The sequence below is a fragment of the Osmerus eperlanus genome, chromosome 27 (assembly GCF_963692335.1).
Source record: "Osmerus eperlanus chromosome 27, fOsmEpe2.1, whole genome shotgun sequence".
Taxonomy (NCBI): domain Eukaryota; kingdom Metazoa; phylum Chordata; class Actinopteri; order Osmeriformes; family Osmeridae; genus Osmerus; species Osmerus eperlanus.
The window spans coordinates 7461346-7486004 of record NC_085044.1 but is presented as its reverse complement, the minus strand read 5'-3'; the positions used below and the strand labels follow the sequence as shown (position 1 = coordinate 7486004).

The following is a 24659-nucleotide window of genomic DNA, read 5'->3' as shown; positions in this document are numbered from 1 at the left end:
ACAATAGATTTATTTGGACGTTTTCATTTCAAGTCTCCACCTTCTTGTTTCAGTGAGTGCAGTTGGCCGTCTTGCGTCTTTGCTCCGCAGCTTCACTCGTTGTAAACCAACCAATCAGCGCGCAGCTCATCTATATATTCATGAGCATACCATAAAAGGAGAAAACCTAGCGTTTTTTCCCGGGACAAATTCACAGAATGCATCAGCGGGTATAGAACAGCACCCGGGCCATTTTCAGCCCAACCAATGTTACATACCCTATTCGGAGACCTTAAGGAACAGTGTGAAATACCCCCAAAAACCCAGTCAATCACCCCTTTAAAGACAGCCCTTCCACTCATAAAGTATGTTCTAAATGGCATAAATGCTGCCAATTAATAATTGACGTAACAATTTATTGTAAATGGTCAGTAGCCTAGCCTATCGATTAAGGTAGGCCACACTGTCTGCTTAATTTGATCTTGACATATAGGCTAAGCAATATGTAGCAAATAATAACAATAAACCCACTATTAATTACATTATCTTAATGCAGTGTAACTACTTCAGCATAATAATTAGGGGTGGGGGAAAAAAAATCTCTTCGCAATTTGAATCGCGATTCATATCAATTTAATTATACGAGTTTACTAGGGGTGGAACGGTACACTGAAGTCACGGTTCGGTTCATACCGCGGTTCAGACATCACGGTTCGGTATGAGTTCGGTACAACGGAGGGAAAAGAAAACAAACCAGGTTCCTCTACGAGTGAATACAGCACATTGAAGATGACATGTAAATTCCTATTGCGTCAGTAATTTATTTGGTCCTATTTGTATGTGTATCTAATGGCTGGTTAAGCACTGTAAGGAGAAGTTGAAAATAATGTTTTGTCTCGTTCCAGTGATTGGCACACCTGGGTGATGGCGTCGGACATTTTTAGTAATTTAGCACACGCCAGATGCGTTATATGCTTAGCATGTTAGATGTATTTCCAGTCACATACCCCACAACCAGTGATGTGCGGTGATGTCAGTAAGAGGCTTGGAAATGGGAAAATGTGTCCAAACTTTTGACTGGTACTGTACATGGTGAGGAATACAGGATCGAAGTGCGCAAGTGAGTTTTTCGCTTGTCGTCCGCAGTGAACGGACAGTAAAAGCACTGCTTATTCTACAATTTCTTTTGTATTTGATTATGCGTAACTGCTACATTCATCATCGTAACGTCTAAACAATTGCAATAACACACATATTGCATATATAAATCACAAGAATAAACAGTAAAAATACAAATACAAGTTTATTAAATAAAATGATTTAATAACAATTTTACGTTTTGAATTTTGGCAGGGTAGGCAGTGCCTACCTTGCCTATCCAGACTGCACGTCACTGCCCATAACTGCTGAACCACGCCGAAACACAGTGCTTATCTTATCCACCACTCTCTCGCCTGTACTACTGTAACTGAATGGGAAACCGAAGTTTTCCCAAACTTGCAATCTTAAAACGGCCGTCGGGTCCTCTATCTCTCGTGGGTTGCCACCACTCGCCATACTCGTCCTTAGTGCTGCTAGCTAGCCTATCTCTGACTCACGGCGGCACCAATCAGAGCTTCAGATTAGATGTCCCGAAAGAACACGAGTAGTTCCGCATTACATGAATTAATTTGCACACAAGTTTTATTTATTTTTATACCGTGTATTCTCTGTGTAATTTCATGCACCGAACCGTGACGCCCGTACCGTACGGTTCGGTACGAATACATGTATTGTTCCACCCCTAGAGTTTACTAAACTGCAATAAAAACAATACATTTGAAGTTTTGATGCATTGGGATTTTTTTCTTCAACACAACTGCCTATCACAGTCAAATAGAAACAAGTAACACTAAACAGCAAACTGGAATCAAATGTAAGCATATATTGAATCGAAATTTGATAAAAACTCGTGAATCCAAAAGATTGTGAATTGTTTTTTTATCGAATCGTGACCCCAAGAATCCATTCGAATCGAATCGTGAGGTACCAAAAGATTCCCACCCCTAATAATAATGCACCTAAAATACAAACGTGAGCAAGGGCGTTCAGCAATCGCTATCGAATAAAGAGCCACGTGCAATTTAGCTAGCAGGTGAAGAACACAAACAACGAAAATCACCAGTTAATTTAATTTAAATTTGCAAGAACTATAGGCTAATACAATAAGTCTTAAATGATCTGACAACATAAGTTATACGACTTACAGTTCTCAAGGACGCACAGTGGCGCTAATGGTGTGAAGCGAGTGTCCGTGCTATTCTCCGACATGCACTCTAACAATCACTGCTGATAGACACCCTTTTGTACAGCCCTATTTCTGATACCGTGGAAGCAGAAATGTTGCCGTGGCGGGGCGCCACGCCAAAATTAACATAGAGGAAACACTGCTGTTCAGAAGTTATGATGCAAGAAATCTGATGCAATGGCTATATGTAACAGCATTATATCTACAAAGCACAATAAATCTGGTTCTTCTTGAGTATAAATCCCCTGAGAATTAAACATTATCGTTACCATTATGATTATACTGCTTGACAGCTACTGTGGCGTACCTGGCTTCCTGTTTCACTAAACAGATAATCCAGTATCATGACATGCTTGATGGCTGTGACTGGATTCTAACCTATGACCTTGCACTTCAAAGGAGCCCGTCTTATCACAGTGAGCTATTCTCAGTGCTGGGAATTGCTTTGTTCAGTTACTGTATAAAAAAAAGTAAGACGTTTCTCCTGTGGCAAGCGTTGTCAAATTTGACCCAAGTATAAAAATCTGTAATTCAGTCATTTTGACATATCAAGGTGATTGTGGTCTGGAGATTATTTGATTACATGTTCATAAAAATAGGAGCAACGGCGAACGGAGGTAAAAAAAAAGTAGGTTTTTATGAAAATTCCAAATGGCCGACGCCCAAAATGGCGGACACGGAACAATGTGATATCTTTCGACTTGGTATGCCACATAGAATCAGAAGAGACCAATCTTGTGATTCATAACAACACTGTTTAGAAGATATAAGCAAAACAATTTTTTTGTATTTCCTGACCAGTAGGTGGCGCTGTGCCAAAAATGTGCAACTACCCTCAAATCATGCTTGTGCCGACATTTCCAAAGTTTGGTTTCCATACGGTAAACCGTTGCAGAGTTATGGCCTCACGTCCGCTTTGGCGTGCTCTTTGTCAAAATAGTTTGCTCGTTATTCATGAAGGGTTTGACTAAGCAATACAATTTTAATAACATTTTGTCGGCATAGTCTGAAGATGATCTAATACGATTTTCATGAAAATCGGAGCAAGGCGTAGGAGGAGTTCAAAAAAGTTGTTTTTTCAGAAAATACAAAATGGCGGAAAAACCTTAATGACGAAAATTACGTCATAAGGTCCAGTCAAATTGTCTACATCTAAGGAATCCAATGATATCTCACTTTAGAAAATTATTCTTATGGTTCAAAAGTTATGGGCGTAAACACACCTCCAGCTTTGACCTCTTAGTGGCCCTATAGTGCTCGAGTGGTCAACATGAAACTTGGTGAAAATGATCAGGAGTCCCCAATCAGTGTGCCAAATTTCTCAACTTTTTACCATACTGTTCTATGGGCTGTTAGACTTCTAGTCCTAAGTATAATAATAATAATAATAATAATAAAACAATAGGTGCCCTAGCAGCTTCACTGCTTGGCCCCTAATAAATAAAACTATTAGCCACCAAAAAAAAATAATTCAGAGGTGATTCAACGAAGGAGCAAGGTGAACATGTTACAACAGTGTGAGTGAAACGGCATTAGAATAAAGATTTTCAAGCTGTAAATTGCATGCAGGGCAAGGGAAAGTTTTTCATGTTTCACTATACTTATACTACACTATACATTTGGTCCCTACAATGGTAGTTAAATAAGACCACACACACACACTCACCAAACCTATACACAAACACACACCCAACCCCATACATACACACACCCCTCCCCCCCCCACACACACACCCATCAACCCAAAATGCACACACACCCACCCAACCCCATACACACACACACCCAACCCCATAAACATACACACACACGCTCAACCCCATGCACACACAAACACACACCTCATTCACCCCACCCCCCGAGGAAAGAACTACTTCCCACAGCAGAAGCTGTGCTGACTAACCCAGTTAGCACTTAGTTCAACTGTATTGACTTTATCTACACTACATGACCATCACACCTAGTTGTTGGATATCCCATTCCAAAACAATGGTCATTAATATGCAGTTGACCCCCCTACCTCTTGCGCCTACAACAAGTGCCACTCTTCTGGGAAGGCTGTCGACAAGATTTTGCTCTGCGAATTTGTGCCCATTCAGCCTAAAAAGCATTGTGAGGTTGATTTTGGACTGGAAGTCTTTAAATCGCTATTCCAATTAATCCCAAAGAAGTACAGTGGGGTTGAGGTCAAGGCTCTCTGCAAGCCACTCAAGCTCCAAAAACCATGTCTTTATCGACCCTGCTCTGTACACATTCATGCTGGAACAGGAAAGGGCCATCCCCTAACTGTTGCCACAAAGTTGGAAGCACCCAATTTTCTAAAATGTATTTCTATCCTGTAGCATTTAGAGCAGTGGTTCTTAACCCTGTCCTCAGGGAACCCCTGTCCTGCATGTTTTAGATGTTTCCCTGCTATAACACCTGATTCAAATAAATGGGTCGTTATCTAGCTCTGCAGAAGCCTGGTAACGAACATGCATTTGAATCAGGTGTGTTGGAGCCAAGAAACATCTAAAACATGCAGGACAGGGGTTCCCTGAGGACAGGGTTAAGAACCACTGATTATCCTTCGACAGAACTAAAGGATCTAGCCCAAACTCTGAGAGACAGCCCCAGACCATTATCCCTTGTCCACCAAACTTTACAGTTGGAAATATGCATTCTGGTAGGTCCCAAATACTAAATCACATGTAAGAATCATAATAGCTATGTAAGACCCCACATGATCACAATGTAGGCCTACGTACAGCCCAACACAGACACCATGTCAAAAAGTGGGTGTGTATGTTGGTACCAACGTCAAAAAGGGGTGGGTATGTTGACGCCAACCAATTGGAAGCAAAGACGCTCCAAACATCTCAAGACGTTCAAAACAGCCATGTAAATACGGCAATGTCTGTCGTCTTAAGACGGCCAAATGTATTGTCTTAACGCAAATGCTTAATTACAGGGTTTGGCACATATGGCTTTCCATATTCCGCAGACGTGTCGCTTAGTAGGCTACATGCACGCACACACACTCACACATGGTATAAATATGTGTGTAATAAATAGTTTGTAAAGCTCCAAAATGTCTTTGTGTGCTCCAAAAAACATTTTGGAGCACATGTACTCCTTGGGAAAAAGTTAGCATAGAGCCCTGGTCATCCACCTTTGACGCCACTGAGTCTTTAGTATGACCCATTCTACTGCCAGTGTTTTTCTATGAAGATTCCATGGCTATGTGTTAGGGGTGGGGGAAAAAATAGATTCACATTTGAATCGCGATTCAGTCTGCTAGCGATTCAGATCGATTCACAAATTGATGTGAATCAATTTTTTTAAATATGTTTATTTGTATTTTTTTAAGGTACCAAAATATTCCCACCCCTACTATGTGTGTTGGGTTTAATTCACCTGTGAACGATGGGTGTGGTTGAAACACCTGCACTGAATAATTAGTGTAAAATTATTTTGTCCATAAAGGGTATCTCTCTCTTCGTCTGTCTCTCTCTCTCTCTACCTCTCCCACTCTCACTGAGATTGTCATACAATTACACACACAAGCACTCACACTCGCATGGCTCTCACACACACACACACACACACAGTCTTCTGTCGGGTATGTTGTTGTTGTGTGTCTGTGTGTGCCACTTAAGCATGCCTTCCACCTGTTAAAGCTAGCTGGCCAGCATCTCAAAGCTCTTCGTGTCCTGCTCCACCATATGGTTACTACAAACAGGTCACATGACTTTTGCTAGCCATCACCCTGCAAGGCACAGCAACAGCTGTCTGAGATTGTGTTCTATTTTAAGCGTGTGTGTGTGTTTGTGTGTGTGAAATATGTGTTTGTGAGTGCATGTGTTGATGGACAGAACTTCCTCTTTGTTAATAAAAAATGTTTGTAGGTGGCAGTTCTGTTTCCACATTAACCCAAGACTGTGCTTAATCTCCTAATAGCTCAGCACACCACTCAGACTGAGAGAGAGGAACGATATGAATGTGTGTGTGTGTAGCACATGAGCTATGCTGGTCTACAGTCTCTCTTGTTTAATGTGCTAATCCCTTCTAATCCTGCCATGTTTGTTTTGTTGAAATTTCTGGTGAACCAACTAGAGACCTGCTGGGTAGACTAGACTACCCTGGCCTCAATCTGAGCATGTGTGTATCCCCCCCGCCAGTCCTAACCTGTTTGGTTGTGTGTTCCAGGATCTCCACATCATCTATGGACACCTTTACCACATGGATGTTCTGTCTCACCTCCGAGAGCACCAACTCAGGTCAGCATATCTGTCTAACTCTTCATCCATCCCTTTATCATCCATCCATCTCTTGTTCCACCTATCTGTCCCTCCATCCATCAATCCCTTATTCCATCCATGTCTCTTTTTTGTTCTGTCTATTCTTCAATCCCTCCATACCTCTCCTGTCTCCTCCCTCTGTCACTCCCTGGTCTAAAAATGTTTCAGCCATTGAACATTAGGTTTGAATCCTATTCCTAACCTTACATGTTAGGCTATATTAATCCGTTCCTACCTACATGGTTGGCTAGATGAAGGAATGGGGACAGAGACGAGTGAAGGAAGCCAGTTCAGAGGAATTAGGAATCAGCCCATTCTCAGTGTTTCCCCTAGGTTTACAGCTTTGGGGGGGGCGACCATGTAGAGACAGAAATGACATGCCGTCGTGTAAATAAGATAAATAACATAAGGCCATTTAGTTTGTTTAATAAAAGAGAAAGCTATAGACCTGTTTTATAGGCAAGGTAACCTTAAATGACTTATTTTGTGATCTGGCGCTATATAAAAAAAATACTCGACCTTCCGGGGGGGGGGGGGGGGGCGTTGGGGGGGGGGTGCCGTTGGGGGGGTGGGGCACCCCTAATATAATTGTAGGGGAAACACTGCATTCTTACTGGCAGGTCTTGGCATGCAGCAGGGGGAAATAAACAAACCACCTGTCAGGATGGTGTGTGCGAGTGACACCTATTCCACATACCATAGAGCTGACAAACACAGCCACTCATTGCATGTATGTGTTTGAGAGAAGAAAAAAAATATTGTGAGTGCGTGTGCTAGCTCTTGACAGCGTGTGAATAGGTCCTGTTTTTGTTTCAGGTTGATGTGCACCTCCGCCAGGTACGAGAGGCATGAAGCTAACCGTGTCCTCTTCTAGTGAGTACTTACTCAGGAAACAGTTTTTGTGTGTGTGTTACGTGTATGTGTGTAACTGTGTCTTCTGTGTTTCAGCCCTGACAGTATCTCAACCTGCTGGTACATCCTACTGACCGGTTCAGTGTTTGTGAAGGAGCACATGTACCTGGCCCGATGCTGGTACGTACACTGTGGAAGAAATTGAATTTTCTATGTGCTTATGTTAATCACGATCAGCTATTACATTTACATTTAGTCATTTAGCAGACGCTCTTATCCAGAGCGACTTACAGTAAGTACAGGGACATTCTCCCCGAGGCAAGTAGCGTGAAGTGCCTTGCCCAAGGACACAACGTCATTTTGCACGGCCGGGAATTGAACCAACAACCTTCAGATTACTAGCCCGATTCCCTAACCGCTCAGCCATCTGACTCCCTATTACCTTATCATCTGTTCAATATTCAGTCTTATTATCCATTCATATGTGTTCCTACTGTAATGTACTGTGTTCTGATGACAGTCACAGTTCTATGATGTAGTATGCTCCTGCCTATAATAACAAACAGCTATTGGCTGTTTGTTATTTTTTGTTTTTGCCTATTCTCTACAAACACTGTCCTCTGGCCTTCAGCGCAGAGAGAGAGACATGATTGAGACTAGTCTAGTGTTGTAAGAGGTCTGGTTTTCTCCCAATCTGCAGGTAGATAATACTAATAGATATTTAAAAATCCAGAACTCACCTGAACATAGTCACTTTGTTAATGAAGATACGGACAAAACACGTTCTTCATCAATACACACACACAGACAGAGAGAGAAGGTTGGAGCACAACAAGATCTGACTAGCAGTTGGCAGCTGTGTGTGTGTGTGTGTGTGTCCTTGCTGGGTAGAGTGTGCTGTCTGTGTGTGTTCCTATGGGAATCAGTTGTTGATGGACAGAAGTAGTAGGGTGATGAGGGGGGTTTGATGGGTGAGGAGGGAGGCTGATGAGAGTTTGGGGCAGCTCAACAGGGGGTCACAGTCTGGAGTTAGCTGGGAGTGAGGCTGACAGGGTGGGGGAGGGCATGGGTCAGGGGGTGGAGTGTGTGTGGGTGTGTGTATGTGTGTGCCTGGAATGCGGAACTCCTAGAAGAACAGTGACTGGCCATGTGTTCCTGAGCTGCTAGAGCTCTAGAAGCACATCCAGGCAGGAAATGAACACACACACCAGCCCGGAGCCACCATGCACACAGACTAAGGCGGGAGAGAACTCACTCCTTTAAAAAGAGCTAAGAGTCAGAACAAACCACTTCTCCTTGTCTGTACAGAGGTAGAAACCTGGATAGGCCTGGATTTAACACACACACACACACCGCTGGATTAAACACACACTGGTGGACTTGGACTGGTGGATATGCTGGATCTGGTTTCCATCAAGAAAGACCCATAGAAGAGGAGTCCTAGTTCTGGTTCTGGTTCTGGTCAGTGTCTGCTCCATATACATCTGGTGCTTCTGTCGTGGAAGTTGATATGTGAAAGTGATTTGTCAAGGTGATATGTCGAGTTGATCTGTGGTGGTGATATAGGGAGTTGAGTTTAGGGGATATATGGAGTTGACCCATGTGATGTGATGTGGTGGATGTGTTGGATATCCTGGTGGTGTGTTAAAGGCAGGCTTTGTTTGTGTGGATGGATTTGTTTAACCAGCCTTGTGGGGACCAGAAATCCCCACGAGCTGTGTGTGTGTGAGTGTATTTTCCAGGAAACTGACTTGTTTGGTGATCATGTAGGAATTCCCTATACATTGTGATGATAGATTGGTCTAACATGAATGGCTGAACTAGAGGTTATCTGCCCCAGAGTTTTATCTGTACGAGAGAAAACCTTTTTACCCTCAGTATCTTCATTTTGATCTTTTAACTAAAGTGTTAAAAGTGTAGTGTAGCAAAGTAGAAGCTTTGTGTCTTGAGAAGGTGGGAAGCTATTTTAGTTCATCATGCATTTTCACTTCTCTGTTTGTGTACGTCTTTCACCGGGTGCTGTTTGAGTGCAGAGTGTTTGGTCCAATAGGATGTGGCACAGCCTGCCATAACTTAGTTAGGGATGCTAACAGCCTGTGGCCTTTGTTATTGTATATAACTATACTCAGCACTGACTCAGAGAAGTGTTTAAGCCTGACCAAAAGACTAGCAGAGCACAGTCTGATTACATGTATACACACACACACCACAGTGTCATTCAAGACACCTACACTGGCAGTCTGTGCAAGTACTGTAGGTGTACTATTGTGTGTGCATGTGCATGGGTAACAGCCTGTGTACAATATGCACTATATTATTTGTATTTTAACAGCAGATAGGTTCTTCTGTATGTGTCCAAGAGAAATTTCCTTTGGGACAATAACGTCCATCTCATCTAAACACACACACACACACACACACACACACACACACACTTCTGTTTTCCTTTACCTCTGTACCAAGTTGTGTGTGTGTTTGTCTGTCAGTGTGCCTGTCTGTGTATCTGTCTGTGTGGCTTTCCTGTCTGTCTGTCCGTCAGTGTGTGTGTTTGTGGCCCTTTCCTCTTCACACTTAATAACCTGGGGCGTCTGCAGCTGTTCAAGTTAAACCTGTTCTCTGATCTCGAGCCGGTCTCTGGTCAGCCTCTGGTCAGTCTCCTACAACAACTCATATCTGAAACCGTAGTGTAGAGATAACTATTGTCAGCAATGATGCCAAAGTATATACAGCATTATTTTTGAAGTTGTTGATGAATGAGGAGCCCCGTCAGTCCAATCATTACAAAACTCCCAGTATATGTTGCATAACAATGTTGAATCATGAGTGTGAAACTATTTTGACTATTGGTGGTGCCATCAATTCCAATAATTCAATTTTTTCTGGGGCTTTTATTTAGAAACTGGCCTTGATTTTTTTGAATTGGAAACCTCTGGCCTAGTGGCGTTGCTTACTTAAATATGAAGTTAAGTGTATTTGTTTGGAATTTGTCTTTTGTCACTCTACATGTAGTGTGCAGTAACATAAATCATCACTTATTGGGTGTGTTTGCCTTTGACAAGGCACAACCTATATTCTCTCTCATATTTTTATAATAATTTTCACACCCTAACTCATCCCTCAATTTTTGCACTCCATAGACATTGTCAATGTCAAAATGTGAGTCTTGGTCCCAATTGCATTGCTTGTACACGTACGAACGTTCCGTTTGACGGTTTAGGCTTCATTTAAGTTTTTGTGACAAAGTGAAGTTAACTGGATCAGATAAGTTATACTTGAATATTTTATGTAGGAAAACTTAAAAGATTTATTTCAGATTTCAAAGTGTTTCATTACTGTTGTTTTATTGTATATTGGTCGATACAACTTGGGGGGGTGACAACAAATACTACTGAAGGGGCCCTCTTGTCCCCTCGTGGTGCCGGGCCCAACACACATACACACAACAATAAATCATGCTTTTATATAGGCTAAAGAAGCACATCATTCTATTGTTTTGACTCAGTTTGGGCCAGTAAAAATTCAGTCCGGGCCAGTAGATTTCAAACCAACTTCAACTACAAGCCAATTAACTGGGTAAATACTTTGTCAGCTTTGTTGTCTGTCTTTGTGCTGTTGCTCAGCTAGAATTTTGGTGGGACTGATAGATTATTATAGCAATAAACCACAAGAGGGCCATCAAATGATACGGTCTGGAGAACAATCAATGCCAACCAATAACCTAACGATTGTAGTGGATACTGTGGTCAATCCATATAGTGATTTCGATAGATAGCGAGCACGTCTTTTCCATCTGGCTACCTAGTCTAGGTATGAACAAATGAATTACTTGCTGGACAACAGTTCAATTGGAAACTCGTCAAACCGTATTTCCAACAAACTTGGTATTAGCCAGTTTTAACCCAATTTTATTTGAGCTTGTTTATGTTTTTTGGGGCATATTTTCAGTTAGCAGATGATAATGTTTGAATCACGATCAGAGGCAAGGTATTGCCAGTGACAATGTTGTTTGAGTTAGCTTGTTTCAAAGGGGTTTAATTTTTAATACAATGCAATATGAGTAAATGCATACAATATCACTAAAAGGGCCAAAAAAACATAAGGGGAAGTTTAAGTCCAAATATAGGTTAGGACAATTTTTACACAGGATTGCCCAATTTAGATGCAACTGTTTCAACTATGTGAGGCTACCACATATCACCATTCCCTCTTGCGCTAAGGGAAATGAGAAGAGAACCCTCTTTCATTATACACTTCACTCTTAGTATTTTGAAGTGTAAATGAGCAACAACAAATGTATGTTGTATGCTTTTTAATCTAAGCAACGTTCATAGATAATAAGTATGCATACTTAAATTAAAAATATATAAGTTTTTGTCTATTTAAGTACACCCATGAACATTTTCCAGATGTTTGATATTAGTTTAAACAGTAGGTTTGGAGTTGATAAAGTAAAAATATTACAAAATAAAACTGTCCAAGCCAGCACATCTCACAACTTATTTCACAAAAATGAATTGTACCTTCTCTAGTTCAGTGTGTTCCCTCTCCCATAACATTGTTAAACAAATGAATGGATATACAGAAAATCACAATGGAAACAATGTAATTTGCCCTTTATGTTTGATTACTGAAGAATTGTATGCACATCTAGAGCTTAATTTTGTCATGATGAACAATATGTAGCACAGTGTTGACTGGTAATGCGCGATTGTAATAATTGTACTACTTCCAGTCGTGAAAAGTATAACAAATTACTATTTTAATTTACAGTAAGTAGTCAAATCTAGACCAGATTACAATGGTGACCCTACAGACTCTTCAAAATACAGTTTCAGATTTGCAAAACATTTATTATATTTGTGAAAAGCAAAAAGAGTTGTGTTGGCTTATACCACAGAATTGGTGCTTGTGGCTATATCTATACTATAATGTGATAAATCTCTCTGTCTGTACAAGTTTTATTGTGGGATTTTAGAGCAACGATTGTTTCACGATTAGCTTGAAAACCGGGCATTGTGCAAAGTTTTCATTTGGAAGTGTCCATTTCAGAACCCAAAGATGCGCTTTAAGATCCCTCACAAATTTGCCACCAGTCTCACAATGGAACTCTTTCAGACATGTTGAGCTGGCTGATCTCCACTAAGCGATGTAGCCACTGATCTTGCGAGCTGAAAGGATATAAATGATATAGCGAGCTAAAAATGAGCATCAGACAGGAAAAATATTATTTATATCAATGCAATACAGAAAATACAAGACTATTACAACACCAATACGGCCAGGTGAACAGTGCTGACTGCTGGCATAACATTGTATCAGCTTCTTTCTATTAACTTTCTTTATGGATGAAATGCTGGCTACAGGGCTCCAGACTGCCCTTTTTTTGTAGGAGCACTGTAGTCCCAAACTGAAAATTATATTGGGGCACGTGCAGAAAATGTAAGGGCACCTTTAATCGACCTACAACACAATTTTTCACATTTTACCCATTTTAAATGTATTACTGATAAATGCCTGGTAATAAATAAACTACAATGTGCTGTTTTATTTTTGTTCACAGTAGGGTTGTGCGATATAATAAAAATGTCATATCCTTATATAGATCCTTTCACATCCTGATAATTGTATCGCACATTTTCATTAAATTCATAAAATGACCACATAGAGACCAATGATTTTTTTAAACAAAACACACAAAGCTGTGTTCCAAAAGGGAGAAAACCTCCTGTCTTTCCAAGTCCTTACAGGAGCCTTTGTGCAAGTGCCAATAACTTTTGTGGCGCGACATGTTTTCATTTCTTTACAAAATGCTTGCTAATTGCACAGTAGTATTTGCCTGCTGTGAGCTGATACAGTGACCGGTCTACCGTTCTATCCAACGTTACATAACCAATTGAAATCTTAACTTTAATGCAGATTAGATTGGTTAATATTAGCCGTCAATCACTCCCTTTGCAAGACACACGAATGTAGATGACGTTACCCAGGCAGTTGAATAATAATTCACGGACCCTCCCCAGTCAGGGTATATTGTGGCAGATAGTTTTTCCATCACATTTCACAATCGGCATACAAAATACAAAAACCGGCAAAGGGGAGACAGATGATACATGAGGGGGGTGAAAGGAGGGGCCACCATTAAACATATTTCAAAGTAAGAGCTGTAGCCTGAAGTACGGTGTTCATTTTAGGACATCCTCAGATCTCAAGCCTTAAACGAAAAGGCATCAGGTCTCAGACCAAAAGTTGTCAGACTCAGGCGAAACGGCATCAGTCTCAGAAAAACATCTTTCAGTCTCAGACAAAACAACGTCAAACCAAACGCCGTCAAACCAAACGGTATCAGAAAAACCTCTGTCAGTCTTTGACATTTTTATGAACATTTAAAATGAATGCCTCCACTTGTCGATAACCTAACTTCGCTAGCTAGACAAACATAACAAACTAGCAGAATGTCTGTGATAGTAGGCTACACAACATATTTTTTTGAGCCTCTCAAGTTTTTGCTTCTGGACATGCTGTCTGAGATGCTTCAGTCCATAAATTCTGTGGGTAAATTTAAATAATTAATCTGTTAAATTTTACTCCTACATTTAGTCATTTACATTTAGTCATTTAGCAGACGCTCTTATCCAGAGTGACTTACAGTAAGTACAGGGACATTCTCCCCGAGGCAAGTAGGGTGAAGTGCCTTGCCCAAGGACACAACGTCATTTGGCACAGCCGGGAATCTAACCAACAACCTTCTGATTAATATCCCGACTTCCTAACCGCTCAGCCATCTGACCCCCCCTCCTACCTAGGACTATTCACAGTTTCAATGTAAAATAGCTATTTCAGAATTACTCTGTGGCTGTAAAGCAATCGCCATTAACGTATACCATGAAGGAACGATTCAAACGAAAAATATGTTTTTTTATGTTGTCTATTTTTCCAAATGAAATTTAAAAAAATCTTGTTTATGTCTTTTATAGTTATATCGTTGACATACAATGAAAGAGATGGGTATACAAAGCGAGAGAGCCCTTCTGCTTTTGAAAGGAAGACCCTTCCAATAATTGAAAGGTCTCTGAAGCCATAGGTTAAATATATTTTTGGCTTTATCAATTTTATTTAAAAGATGGTGTTGTCTAATTAAGGGATTCTTAGAAATGTTTATGCCAAGATATTTTACAGAGTCTTTAATAGGAATATTCGCAATGGTTCTTTCCTTACAATTATATAAAGTAATTATTTCACATTTAAACACATTTAAATGTAATCCTGAGGCATTTGAAAAATAATTAATTAAATCAAGAACTTTTGGTATCTGATTTGAATTTTCCAAAAATAGTGTTGTATCATCCGCAAGTTGGGAGCTTTTTATTTCCTTATTGAAGATATAAATACCACTAACTGCTTCTGCCTTAGCAATGTGTAAAGATAATAACTGTAACCAGAGTTACAGAGTTATAACCAGAGAAATCGGACATCCCTGGCGAACGCCTCTGTTAATTGTGAACCTTCTTGTTATATTCAGATTACGATTATGGAGCTATTGATGTCATTATATAACATACTGACGAGTAATAAAATAGTCTCTAAAACCAATAAATTCAAGGTTTGAAAGAGAAATATAAGTTCAATTGTGTCGAATGCTTTTCGGAAGTCTAGAAATAAAATAAGAGCCTCAGATTGAACTAAATATGGATAATCAAGTAAATCTAAAATTACTCTTATATCACTGCTTATATGTCTTTTCTTAAGAAATCCATTTAGATTTTCTGAAATGATATCATTTAAACCTTCTTTTAATCTATTTGCAAAGACCAAGGACAGGATTTTGTAGTCAATTGTTAGAAGCGAGATAGGTTTTCAGTTATCTATATATAAAGTATCTTTTCCAGGTTTTTGAAGCAATGTTATAATACCTTGCTTCATTGGGATCATTTCATTGTAATACAGTCTTTGTACATAATAATGACGTCCCAAAAGTGCATGTAAAATTTGACAGATAAGCCATCAATACTTGGAGATTTACCTTTTTTCATAGAAAACAACACATTCTTTATCTCGTCTAAGGATAACACTGTATCGTGTATTGTAAATAAAAGTTATCCTATTTAGTTTGGATCTCTTTTAACTCCAATTCTTCCTCTGTAGTCAAATTATTCAAACTCATTATATATTCAAGTTTCTTATATACTAGTGTAATAATTGGACCAATACGCTGGTCCAGAAGACGTTCTCAAAAGTTAATAAATCAGTTTATATACCTCTTGAAAGTTCGCAGAGGTAAATAAATGTTTTTACGGACCTAGCAACAAGCGGTTGCCTTGGAAATGTAGCCATTGACCTTAACAACGTGGCATTTGCTCGGCAACAAAGTTGCCTAAATTGCCCCAAAAAATAACAAATAAAAATATGGTTTTTGCACAGGTCCGCAAATGCCCCGCAATCGCTTCCCGTTTTAAAGAAGTATCTGAAGCAGACAGAAGACGAATTGATGTTGTTTATATGTTACTTTGGAGATGTCACCAGTGCAAGTGCAGCTGATTGCTCTGACAACATGGTGTCTGCTCCAGATTCGACGTGTTTGATTTGCGATCTTCCCACGTATTGTTGTAGTATATAAGAAACCAAATGTTTACTCCTCGACAGGTCAGCAAACGCTTTGTCGCCTCGATTTGTTAAAACGATTTGTTTACAAACGTTTTAACAAATCTCGGTTTACAAAGGCGTTTGCAGACCGAGGAGTAAACATTTGCTGTTCATTTAACAGGTCTGATTCCTTTTCAAATGTAACTTTTTTCAGCTCTTTACTTCTTTTAATTGCATTAAATCTAACTTCATACTTAAAAAATTCCCATGATTTTTTATGATCCATATCAAAATTAGTAGCAAAAATCTCTTTCGCTATTTTTCTCACAGCTACATTAAAGTCCTCATCTTTCAGGAGAGAATTGTTGAATTTCCAATACCCCCATAATTTAGATGGTTCCCTGTCACTTCCAATTTTCAAAGAGATTTGTTTATGATCCATTAAAGGAGCACTTATATGAGAAATATCTTTAACAAGATGTAAAGCAGACGTTGAGATAAAAAATAGATCAATCCTAGACTTCAAAGTAAGTGAGTTATTAGACCAAGTATAATCTTGAGCATGTGGGTTAAGAATTGCCAACTATCAGTGAGAGAAGGGCTCTGAGCATAATGATGAGATTAGGTCTCTGTTTTGAGGATTTTTTCAAATTGTTTAGGTGGAAATCTATCCACAGAATCATCTGGGCATTCATTAAAGTCACCACAACAAAATATATAAACATCTTGATATTATTTGGAGATCCTTCAATTTGGAAATAATTTGAGTGGATAAGAGTCTATTTGCAGATTTAGAGTAATGACCATACAAGTTACATACAATAAAAGTAGCACATTCTTTAGTGTAAGAATAATCCACCTGCCATCTGCCGAAGCAGTTTCCAATACTGTACCTTTAAATGTATGAAAAAGAATTGAAACACTAGCTGAATGATTAGTGCCATGACTGAAGTAAACAAAATTACCCCACTGCATTTTCCGTTGTATCCTCTTCACTAGAGTGAGTTTCTTGTAATAAAATTAAATCATATCTTCTACAAAGTAAAAAAATTGCTTTTCTTTTTGTTATATCGCGAATACCCCTGACATTTAGTGATACAATATTAAAAGAACTGAAATTAAAATCCATAGTAAAAATAACCGAAAACAGAAATAAAAATAACTTACCAACTAGTGGTAGTAGAACTTAGCTGAGTTAAGTAAGCTACTGCAAAGGTGAGGCAGTAATGAACAATATAACAATCTTTGGAACACAGAATGTTTTGTATTTTTTATTTTCCCCTCCATCGGATAAGTCTATACAAAAGTCTTAAAAAGGATGCTTTGTTTTCGTTACAACCCCCTGCCGTTTTCCTGGACTGCGCAGGTGAACCGAAGATCGCATTTGATGTGTGGAAGAAGTTGTTCGACAACTACCTGCTTGCTATCAGGGGAGATGCTTTTTCTGCAGAGAGGAAAAGAGCTCTGCTAATTCACTGCTTAGGAACCGAAGGAAACCAAATCTACAACACCTTGCCACTCACTGCTGATACCTGCGAGGGAACTGTGCTTGCCTTAACAACGTTTTTCACTCCCAAATTGAACATTGTCGCCCAGGGGCGTCGTTAGACCCTTTTTACTGGGGCACGTGCCCCAGTATAAATCTGCTGTGCCCCAGTAAAATCTAAAGTTTGCGTTTCAACAATTTACTTCATTAGTCAGTGCATTAATTTAGATTGATAATCCCGGAAAAAATTAACACAGTATCCCAATTAACGCTTGTCAAAGTGTTCACCCAAAAACACAAACCTATAAGCATGCAGGATTCCATGTAAGCGTGCTCTTCTGAGCTTGCCAAATAGCCACTGCAGCACGGACACAGAAGTCCAGGGGAGTATTTCAGAAAGCAGGTTATGCAACATAAACGGGTAAATTAACCCACCAGCAATGTTGCTACAACGCTGGGTGTCAGCTGGGGAGTTAATTTATCCGGGTATGTCACATAACCTGCTTTCTGGAATACTCGGCACACAAGTCAGAATTGAGGCAGGCTAAGAAAACATTTTATTTTGACTAAAACATAAAAACAATAGTACATGCAGCTCAAAAAAACAGTATTTGCGCTCAAATGAATGCGAAAGAAATGCGCTTGTATTAGCTATTGATGTCCCTGCCAAAGCTAATATCAAACTTGCGTCCCTGAACTGTTGTATAGTGGGTTACGCAAGGGTAGTTTCTATAGCCTAGTAGTGCATTGTGCGCAGCAAGCTTGAAAGAAAAAAAGGGATATGAATTAGGGGCCGGTGCCCCAGTAGAGTTTTATGTCTAACAACGCCTCTGTTGTCGCCAAAAGATATCATTTCAGACAACAAGCTCAAGCTGTTGGTGAGTCGACCGATCACTATGTTGCAGCGCTGCGCGAGCTGGTGAAAGACTGCAAGTTCGGCGAGATGGAGAATGAAATGCTGCGCGATCAAATTGTAGAGAAAACAAATCTGCCTCGAATTCGTGAAAGGCTGTTAATGCAGGATACATTGACGTGGGACAGTGGAAATAGCTAGGCAAACGGAAGCTGCTATAGCTGATGCTACAAGAATTACTGAAGGCAATGCTAAGCATGTAGCTGTCATTCATGTAAAAAAAAAAATAGCGGGACAGCCAAAATATACAAAGAAACCAAATGCTACTCACATGTGCTATCGTTGCGGTTCAGTCAACCACCTAGCTAATGATAACTCATGTCCTGCCAAAGTCTATAAATGTAAAATATTTGGAAAAATCTGACATTTTGCTAGACTGTGCAAATCTCCTAAATCTGTTAATGTAGTGAATGCCTGAAGTTACTGTATTGACTGTACAAAACTGCTTAAATCCTGACATAAGTAAGCTAATGTGTACTGTTACTATAACTGCACCTACAACGCAGACCTGTACTGTCAAGTTACTAGTTGATACAGGGTCTGGTGTCTCTATACTGCCTGAATGTTTACAGTGACTATTTTAGTTCAAGTAAACTAAGTGAACCTAAAGCACAGCTTGTTACATATTCTAAAGAGAAGTTAAATGTGCTAGGATGTCTTAAAGCTGACCTTACTAGGCCTGAACGATTTCGGAAAATAAGATAATCGCGATTAATTTGCAATAGCTATTTAATATGCGTTTATTATGATGTATTATTAATATAGATATTGTAGCGATCTCAATTACTACGCAGAGAGGTTTTTCTGGAATGATCACTTTATTACTTCACATCAATGCACGTAAATCACTGCTACTAAACCGCAAGCACGAAGAGGCTCATCAACGATAGTTAATGGAGGTAACTCCAGTTCTATGAGCGGAGCGGAGCCCCATAGGGGAGCTTTACTCCTAATGGTTTACCCGCTGCCTAGTGCAGCCAATGACTGAAGATCAAAATGTACACACACCTGTCACTCACATAGGTGCCCTATATAAGGGGGTGACAGCCGTCACTCATCCTCCCAAATGTATCAAATACAGCCGGGTTGAATAAGTCGAGCTGGGCCTGCAGCCCTATGGGGCTCCACTCCACTCATAGAACTGGAGTTACCTCCATTAACTATCGTTCTATTTCGTGGAGCGAGCGAGGCCAGATATACCCCCAGCGAGACTAGATCTTATGACACAATCTCACAAGGCACCGAGGACACACCTGCCTATGTAAATAATACAAGGTCTGTCCTCCTGGTCAGGCCGCTACTATGAAACAGAGAGCCGTCCAGGGTGAAAAACAGGAGAGAGTTACTTAAAAACTCACGTTGTTTCTCTCGCCTGCGCAACAGCTAAGCTGGAGGGGCAACAGAACACATACAGTATAGACCTCTCAACTGAGAATGTCTGACTGTCCCACACTTGGCGATATAACCAACGAACAACTCGCATCTAGGGCCCACAAGAACCCGGCGAGTTTTCATCTCGCTACACCTGATCCACCAGCCATGCTGAGGACAGAATGCGCAAAAGATGAGGAGGAAACGTCCAACAGATACATTTACATTTAGTCATTTAGCAGACGCTCTTATCCAGAGCGACTTACAGTAAGTACAGGGACATTCCCCCGAGGCAAGTAGGGTGAAGTGCCTTGCCCAAGGACACAACGTCAGTTGGCATGACCGGGAATCGAACTGGCAACCTTCGGATTACTAGCCCGATTCCCTCACCGCTCAGCCACCTGACTCCCCGATATATATATATATATCCCCGAGATAATATCGCACAAATGGTGAAGGCGACGACCAAGATGCAAATCTCCTCCACTCCTACACCCCTGAGGATGGCGGCTGAGGCTGCCACTCCACGGGTGGAATGAGCCCGAATGCCAGGTGGCACGGGATATCTCATAGACTCGTACGTGAGATTAATAGCGTCGCAGAGCCAGTGAGAAAGTCTCTGTTTGGAGAGTGGCAAGCCAGCCCTCGATCCGCCGTAGCAGATCAGTAACTGGGGAGAAGATCTGATGCTTGCTGTGCATTCCAGATAGCGTGCGAGAGCGCGCACTGGGCACAGGCTATGTAAGCGTCTTTAGAAACTACTTCTCATTCCTCCAGGATGAGAAGTAGTTGATCAAGGAGTTTGTGGGGTTCATTGGATCTAGTCTTGTTTAATTTCAGGATCGTTAGCAGAGAGTGCAGATTCCCAGTGAGGTTTTGGCCATTCTCTGTCTGGCATACAGAGAAACTCTGGTCCTTTGATCCATCTCTTGCATCTTAGGAAGCGGTCTACTGTTAGTCCTCTAGAGGCTTCATCTTCAGGATTTTCCTTTGTGTTAATGTATCTCCATTAGGGCTGTCCCCACTCAGTCGACTAGTCGATTTTCTGGTCAATATGCTCTTGGTCGACTAAGATTTTTTTAGTCGAGCTGCCGTATGGCAGTGTGAGATCTGATTCCCGCTTGTGTCATCATTGCTGAATTAACTAAATATTCTACAGAAATTGTAGATTATATTTTTTAAGACAAATAAAGCAACTCTAAAAATATATAATTTAAAAGAAAAGGTGTTACTGTTTTCCCTTTCGTTAATCTGCGCTTTGTTTTGGTTTGGTAATTTGCACACAGCACGAGCATAATTGGCTGCCGAACTACAAACTCTGCCATAGCCTACTTTGTCGGTGTTATTAGTCAAAATGGCAAAGAAATCTGTGGTATGGCAGCATTTCATGAAAGTACATTTACAAAGTACCGAAAAAGGTTGAATGCAAACTCTGCAAACAACGGTTTATTTTTTTTATAGTTACCACCTACCACCGGAAAAACGTAAGTTGGCCTAGCCCTACTTCGCTAATGCTAACGTGCTGGGTTGAAAAATGAATATGCCTATTATAAGAATCACATCCAAATCGAATGACATTATCTTCTCCGGCCAAGACAACAAAATCTTTCTCTGTTGCACCGTTCCCCACTCAGCTTCTACGTAAGTTCGAATGCTGCAAGTTTTCAGGCAGTGATAAGCGCGCTCTGATGATATGCATGTTAAACAAACAATATTTTTAATTTGTAGTACATTGTAAGAGATACTAAATACCATCGGCATTCGGTTACAACAGGACTGGTGATACGAGTCTTATTATTAGTAGGCTATTAGTGGCTGAATCTGCGATGTCCAACAGCGAGTCAGATCGGGAAAAAGTTTTAAGTTTTTTTTTGTAAAAAAAAAAAAGCGTTTCAAATTTCGATTAGTCGATTTTCAGACGTTTTAGTCGAGTCTTGGTCGACCAAAGAAAATCTTAGTCGGGGACAGCCCTAATCTCCATTGTGACACGTTAGTAGCATCTCTTATGACTGAGATCCAGTTTGCTACAAAGGTTTGGAAGCGTTTGGTTTCGTTGTTGATGTACTTAAGCACTGTTATGCTATCAGTCCAAAAAACAGACTAGTCCAGTTGAAGCTCTAATTCTTTTTGCAGCATTGTGTCAACTCTGACAGCTAGGACTGCAGCTGTAAGCTCCATTCTGGGAATCGTCATTTGTTTCAGTTGGGCGACTCTGGATTTACACATTATGAACACAACATGCAGTTCTCCGTTTTTGTTTTCCAATCTTAGATATGACACAGTACCGTAGCCACTTTCGCAGGCGTCTGAAAAGTGGTGCAGCTGTGCATATTGGATTTGACCATGGCTTGTGGGCTTCATGCACCATTCAATTCCATCCACAGTTTGTTTCTACAGAGATCCTGCATAATCAGTTTGCCTGGCAGAGTAAATGGTGCTAGAAATCCCAAAAGGTCGTATATAGAGCCTACCACGGACAAGATGCCACGTCTTGTGTGTGGTCGGTCCTGGGTAGTGATCCTAAACTTGAACACATCCATTTCAACGTACCACTGTAATCCAAGTGCTCTTTCCATTGGCAGGTTGTCTTGGTACTTACCATTTGAACGGCTTCCTGTTCCGAAGGCATGGATTTCAGACAATCATCTACATAGCCGGTAGTAAGTCGAACTTGTTCCCGGTGAGGGTTGGACTCCGCCAGGGCTGCCCTTTGTCACCGATTCTGTTCATAACTTATATGGACAGAATTTCTAGGCGCAGCCAGGGCGTTGAGGGGGTCCGGTTCGGTGACCTCAGGATCGGGTCGCTGCTTTTTGCGGATGATGTGGTCCTGTTGGCTTCATCGGGCCGTGACCTCCAGCTCTCACTGGAGCGGTTCGCAACCGAATGCGAAGCGGCTGGGATGGGAATCAGCACCTCCAAATCTGAGGCCATGGTTATCGACCGGAAAAAGGTGGAGTGCAATCTCCGGGTCGGGGAGGAGATCTTGTCCCAAGCGGAGGAGTTCAAGTATCTCGGGGTCTTGTTCACGAATGAGGGAAGGATGGAGCGTGAGATCGACAGGCGGATCGGTGCGGCGTCCGCAGTGATGTGGGCTCTGCATCGGTCCGTCGTGGTGAAGAAGGAGCTGAGTCGAAAGGCGAAGCTCTCTATTTACCAGTCGATCTACGTTCCTACCCTCACCTATGGTCACGAACTGTGGGTAGTGACCGAAAGAACGGGTCTGCCTCAGACAGGGGAGAGAAAGAGTTTAGACATTTAGTTGGGTCAGTCATAGAGGGTGAGTTGGTAGGAAAGGTGGGTTCAGGGAACCGACTGCTAATGTCAGCAACTTTTTTCTCAAAGAAGGAGGAGAAGTCGTCTGCTGTCAGGGTGGAGGAGGGGGGTGGGGGAGGTGGGTTAAGAAGGATGGAGAAGGTAGAGAAAAGTTTGTGAGGGTTTGAAGCAGAGTTAATTTTGTTCAGGAAGTAGTGGGTTTTTAGCATCAGTTATGCGGGCAGAGAATGATTTAAGGAGGGAGTGATACTTATCAAGGTCCAGACCGTCTTTGGACTTGCGCCATCTCCTCTCAGCTGCCCGAAGGATGGACCGTGCTTCACGAATAACATCCGTGAGCCACGGGCAGGAGGGAGAAGATCGTGCAGGCCTGGTTGACAGGGGACAAAGAGTGTCGAGTGATGCAGTTAGTGTGGATAACAGGGTGTTGGTGGCAGTGTTGGTGGGGTGGGACATGAACTCGTCAATGGGAGGGAGGATGTTACAATGGAGGAGAAATGGGAGGGGGATAGGGAGCGGAGGTTGCGGCGGAAAGTTACGAGGGGAGGTAGAAGGAGTTGGAGGGAGAGAGACGAAGAATTGGATAAAGGAGTGATCAGAAATATGTGGTGGGGTTACAGAGGTTAAGTCAGTGATACAGTTACGTGTCAGGATGAGGTCTAGCTGTTTTCCTGCCTTGTGGGTCGCCGGTGTGTTCAGCAGCGTCAGCTCAAAGGAAGTCAAATGAGACTTGAAGTCGACGGCCTGCGTTTCTTCGAGGTGGATGTTGAAGTCCCCAAGGATTATCAGCGGTGTTCCATCATCCGGGAGGACGCTGAGGAGCATTTCCAGCTCCTCCACAAAGTCGGCTAGCGGCCCTGGTGGGCGATAGAGGACAACTACGAATGCTTTGATAGGATCAGTTAGCATCACATAATGGTGTTCAAATGATTTGGCAGTAACAGAGAGTGGGGTGGATGTGTATTTAATATGTGGGGAAAGAAGCAAACCTGTCCCACCACCTCGCCCAGTGAGCTTCATACTGCAAGGGATCCCCATCATAAACAGGGATGTCTCTTGGTGGTAAAGTAGAAGAGAGACTTTGTTGAGCCAGAAGTGCAGTGATGTCATTTTGCCTCTGAATTAGGTTACAGACACTGTCTTGGTTACCATAATTCGGTACAGGGGTTGTGGTGTGAATATGCACCTGCACACCTTTTTGCCTATGAGTCTGTACATTTGGCCTTCGAAAAGAGTATTGACTTGCATGGGTCATATCATGAGCTGTTGCAGAGAAAGTTGTTTCTTTTGCTCTCACGACTGGTTGCGGGTAGCATGATCCAGTTCCCATGCACATATCCTGTCTTTGTTGCACCTGATCAGGTATATATCCATCTGCATGTGGATTCAATTGAGCCGATAAGTCCTTTGGAGCAGCAAATATCCTAAAATAAGAGTTCATCCCATCAGATACTTCTCAGCTGCTTCTTGATCCCATGGTCCCAAGTGCCTTGATTTTTGCATTGGTTGCTGCCAGTTCAGTATCTAGTTCCAGTTGTTCTTTCCTTTTCTTCAACTGTTCCTTTTGTGCCTCAAGCTCATGTTTGATTTTTAGGGCGGCAACCCGTTCCATTAGAGCAGCCTTTTCTGCCTGAG

The 24659-nt window shown here is 41.4% G+C and overlaps 1 protein-coding gene across 3 annotated transcripts in view; it reads left to right on the top strand.

The window, feature by feature from the left end:
* rapgef6 (Rap guanine nucleotide exchange factor (GEF) 6) overlaps positions 1-24659 on the top strand; it is a 114566-nt gene that overhangs the window by 12073 nt on the left and 77834 nt on the right. For all 3 annotated transcript variants that reach the window (XM_062453164.1, XM_062453165.1, XM_062453163.1), the window contains exons 2-4: positions 6455-6525; positions 7363-7419; positions 7495-7578. In XM_062453164.1, the coding sequence (XP_062309148.1) occupies positions 6455-6525; positions 7363-7419; positions 7495-7578 (212 nt within the window). The remainder of the gene's footprint in view (positions 1-6454; positions 6526-7362; positions 7420-7494; positions 7579-24659) is intronic.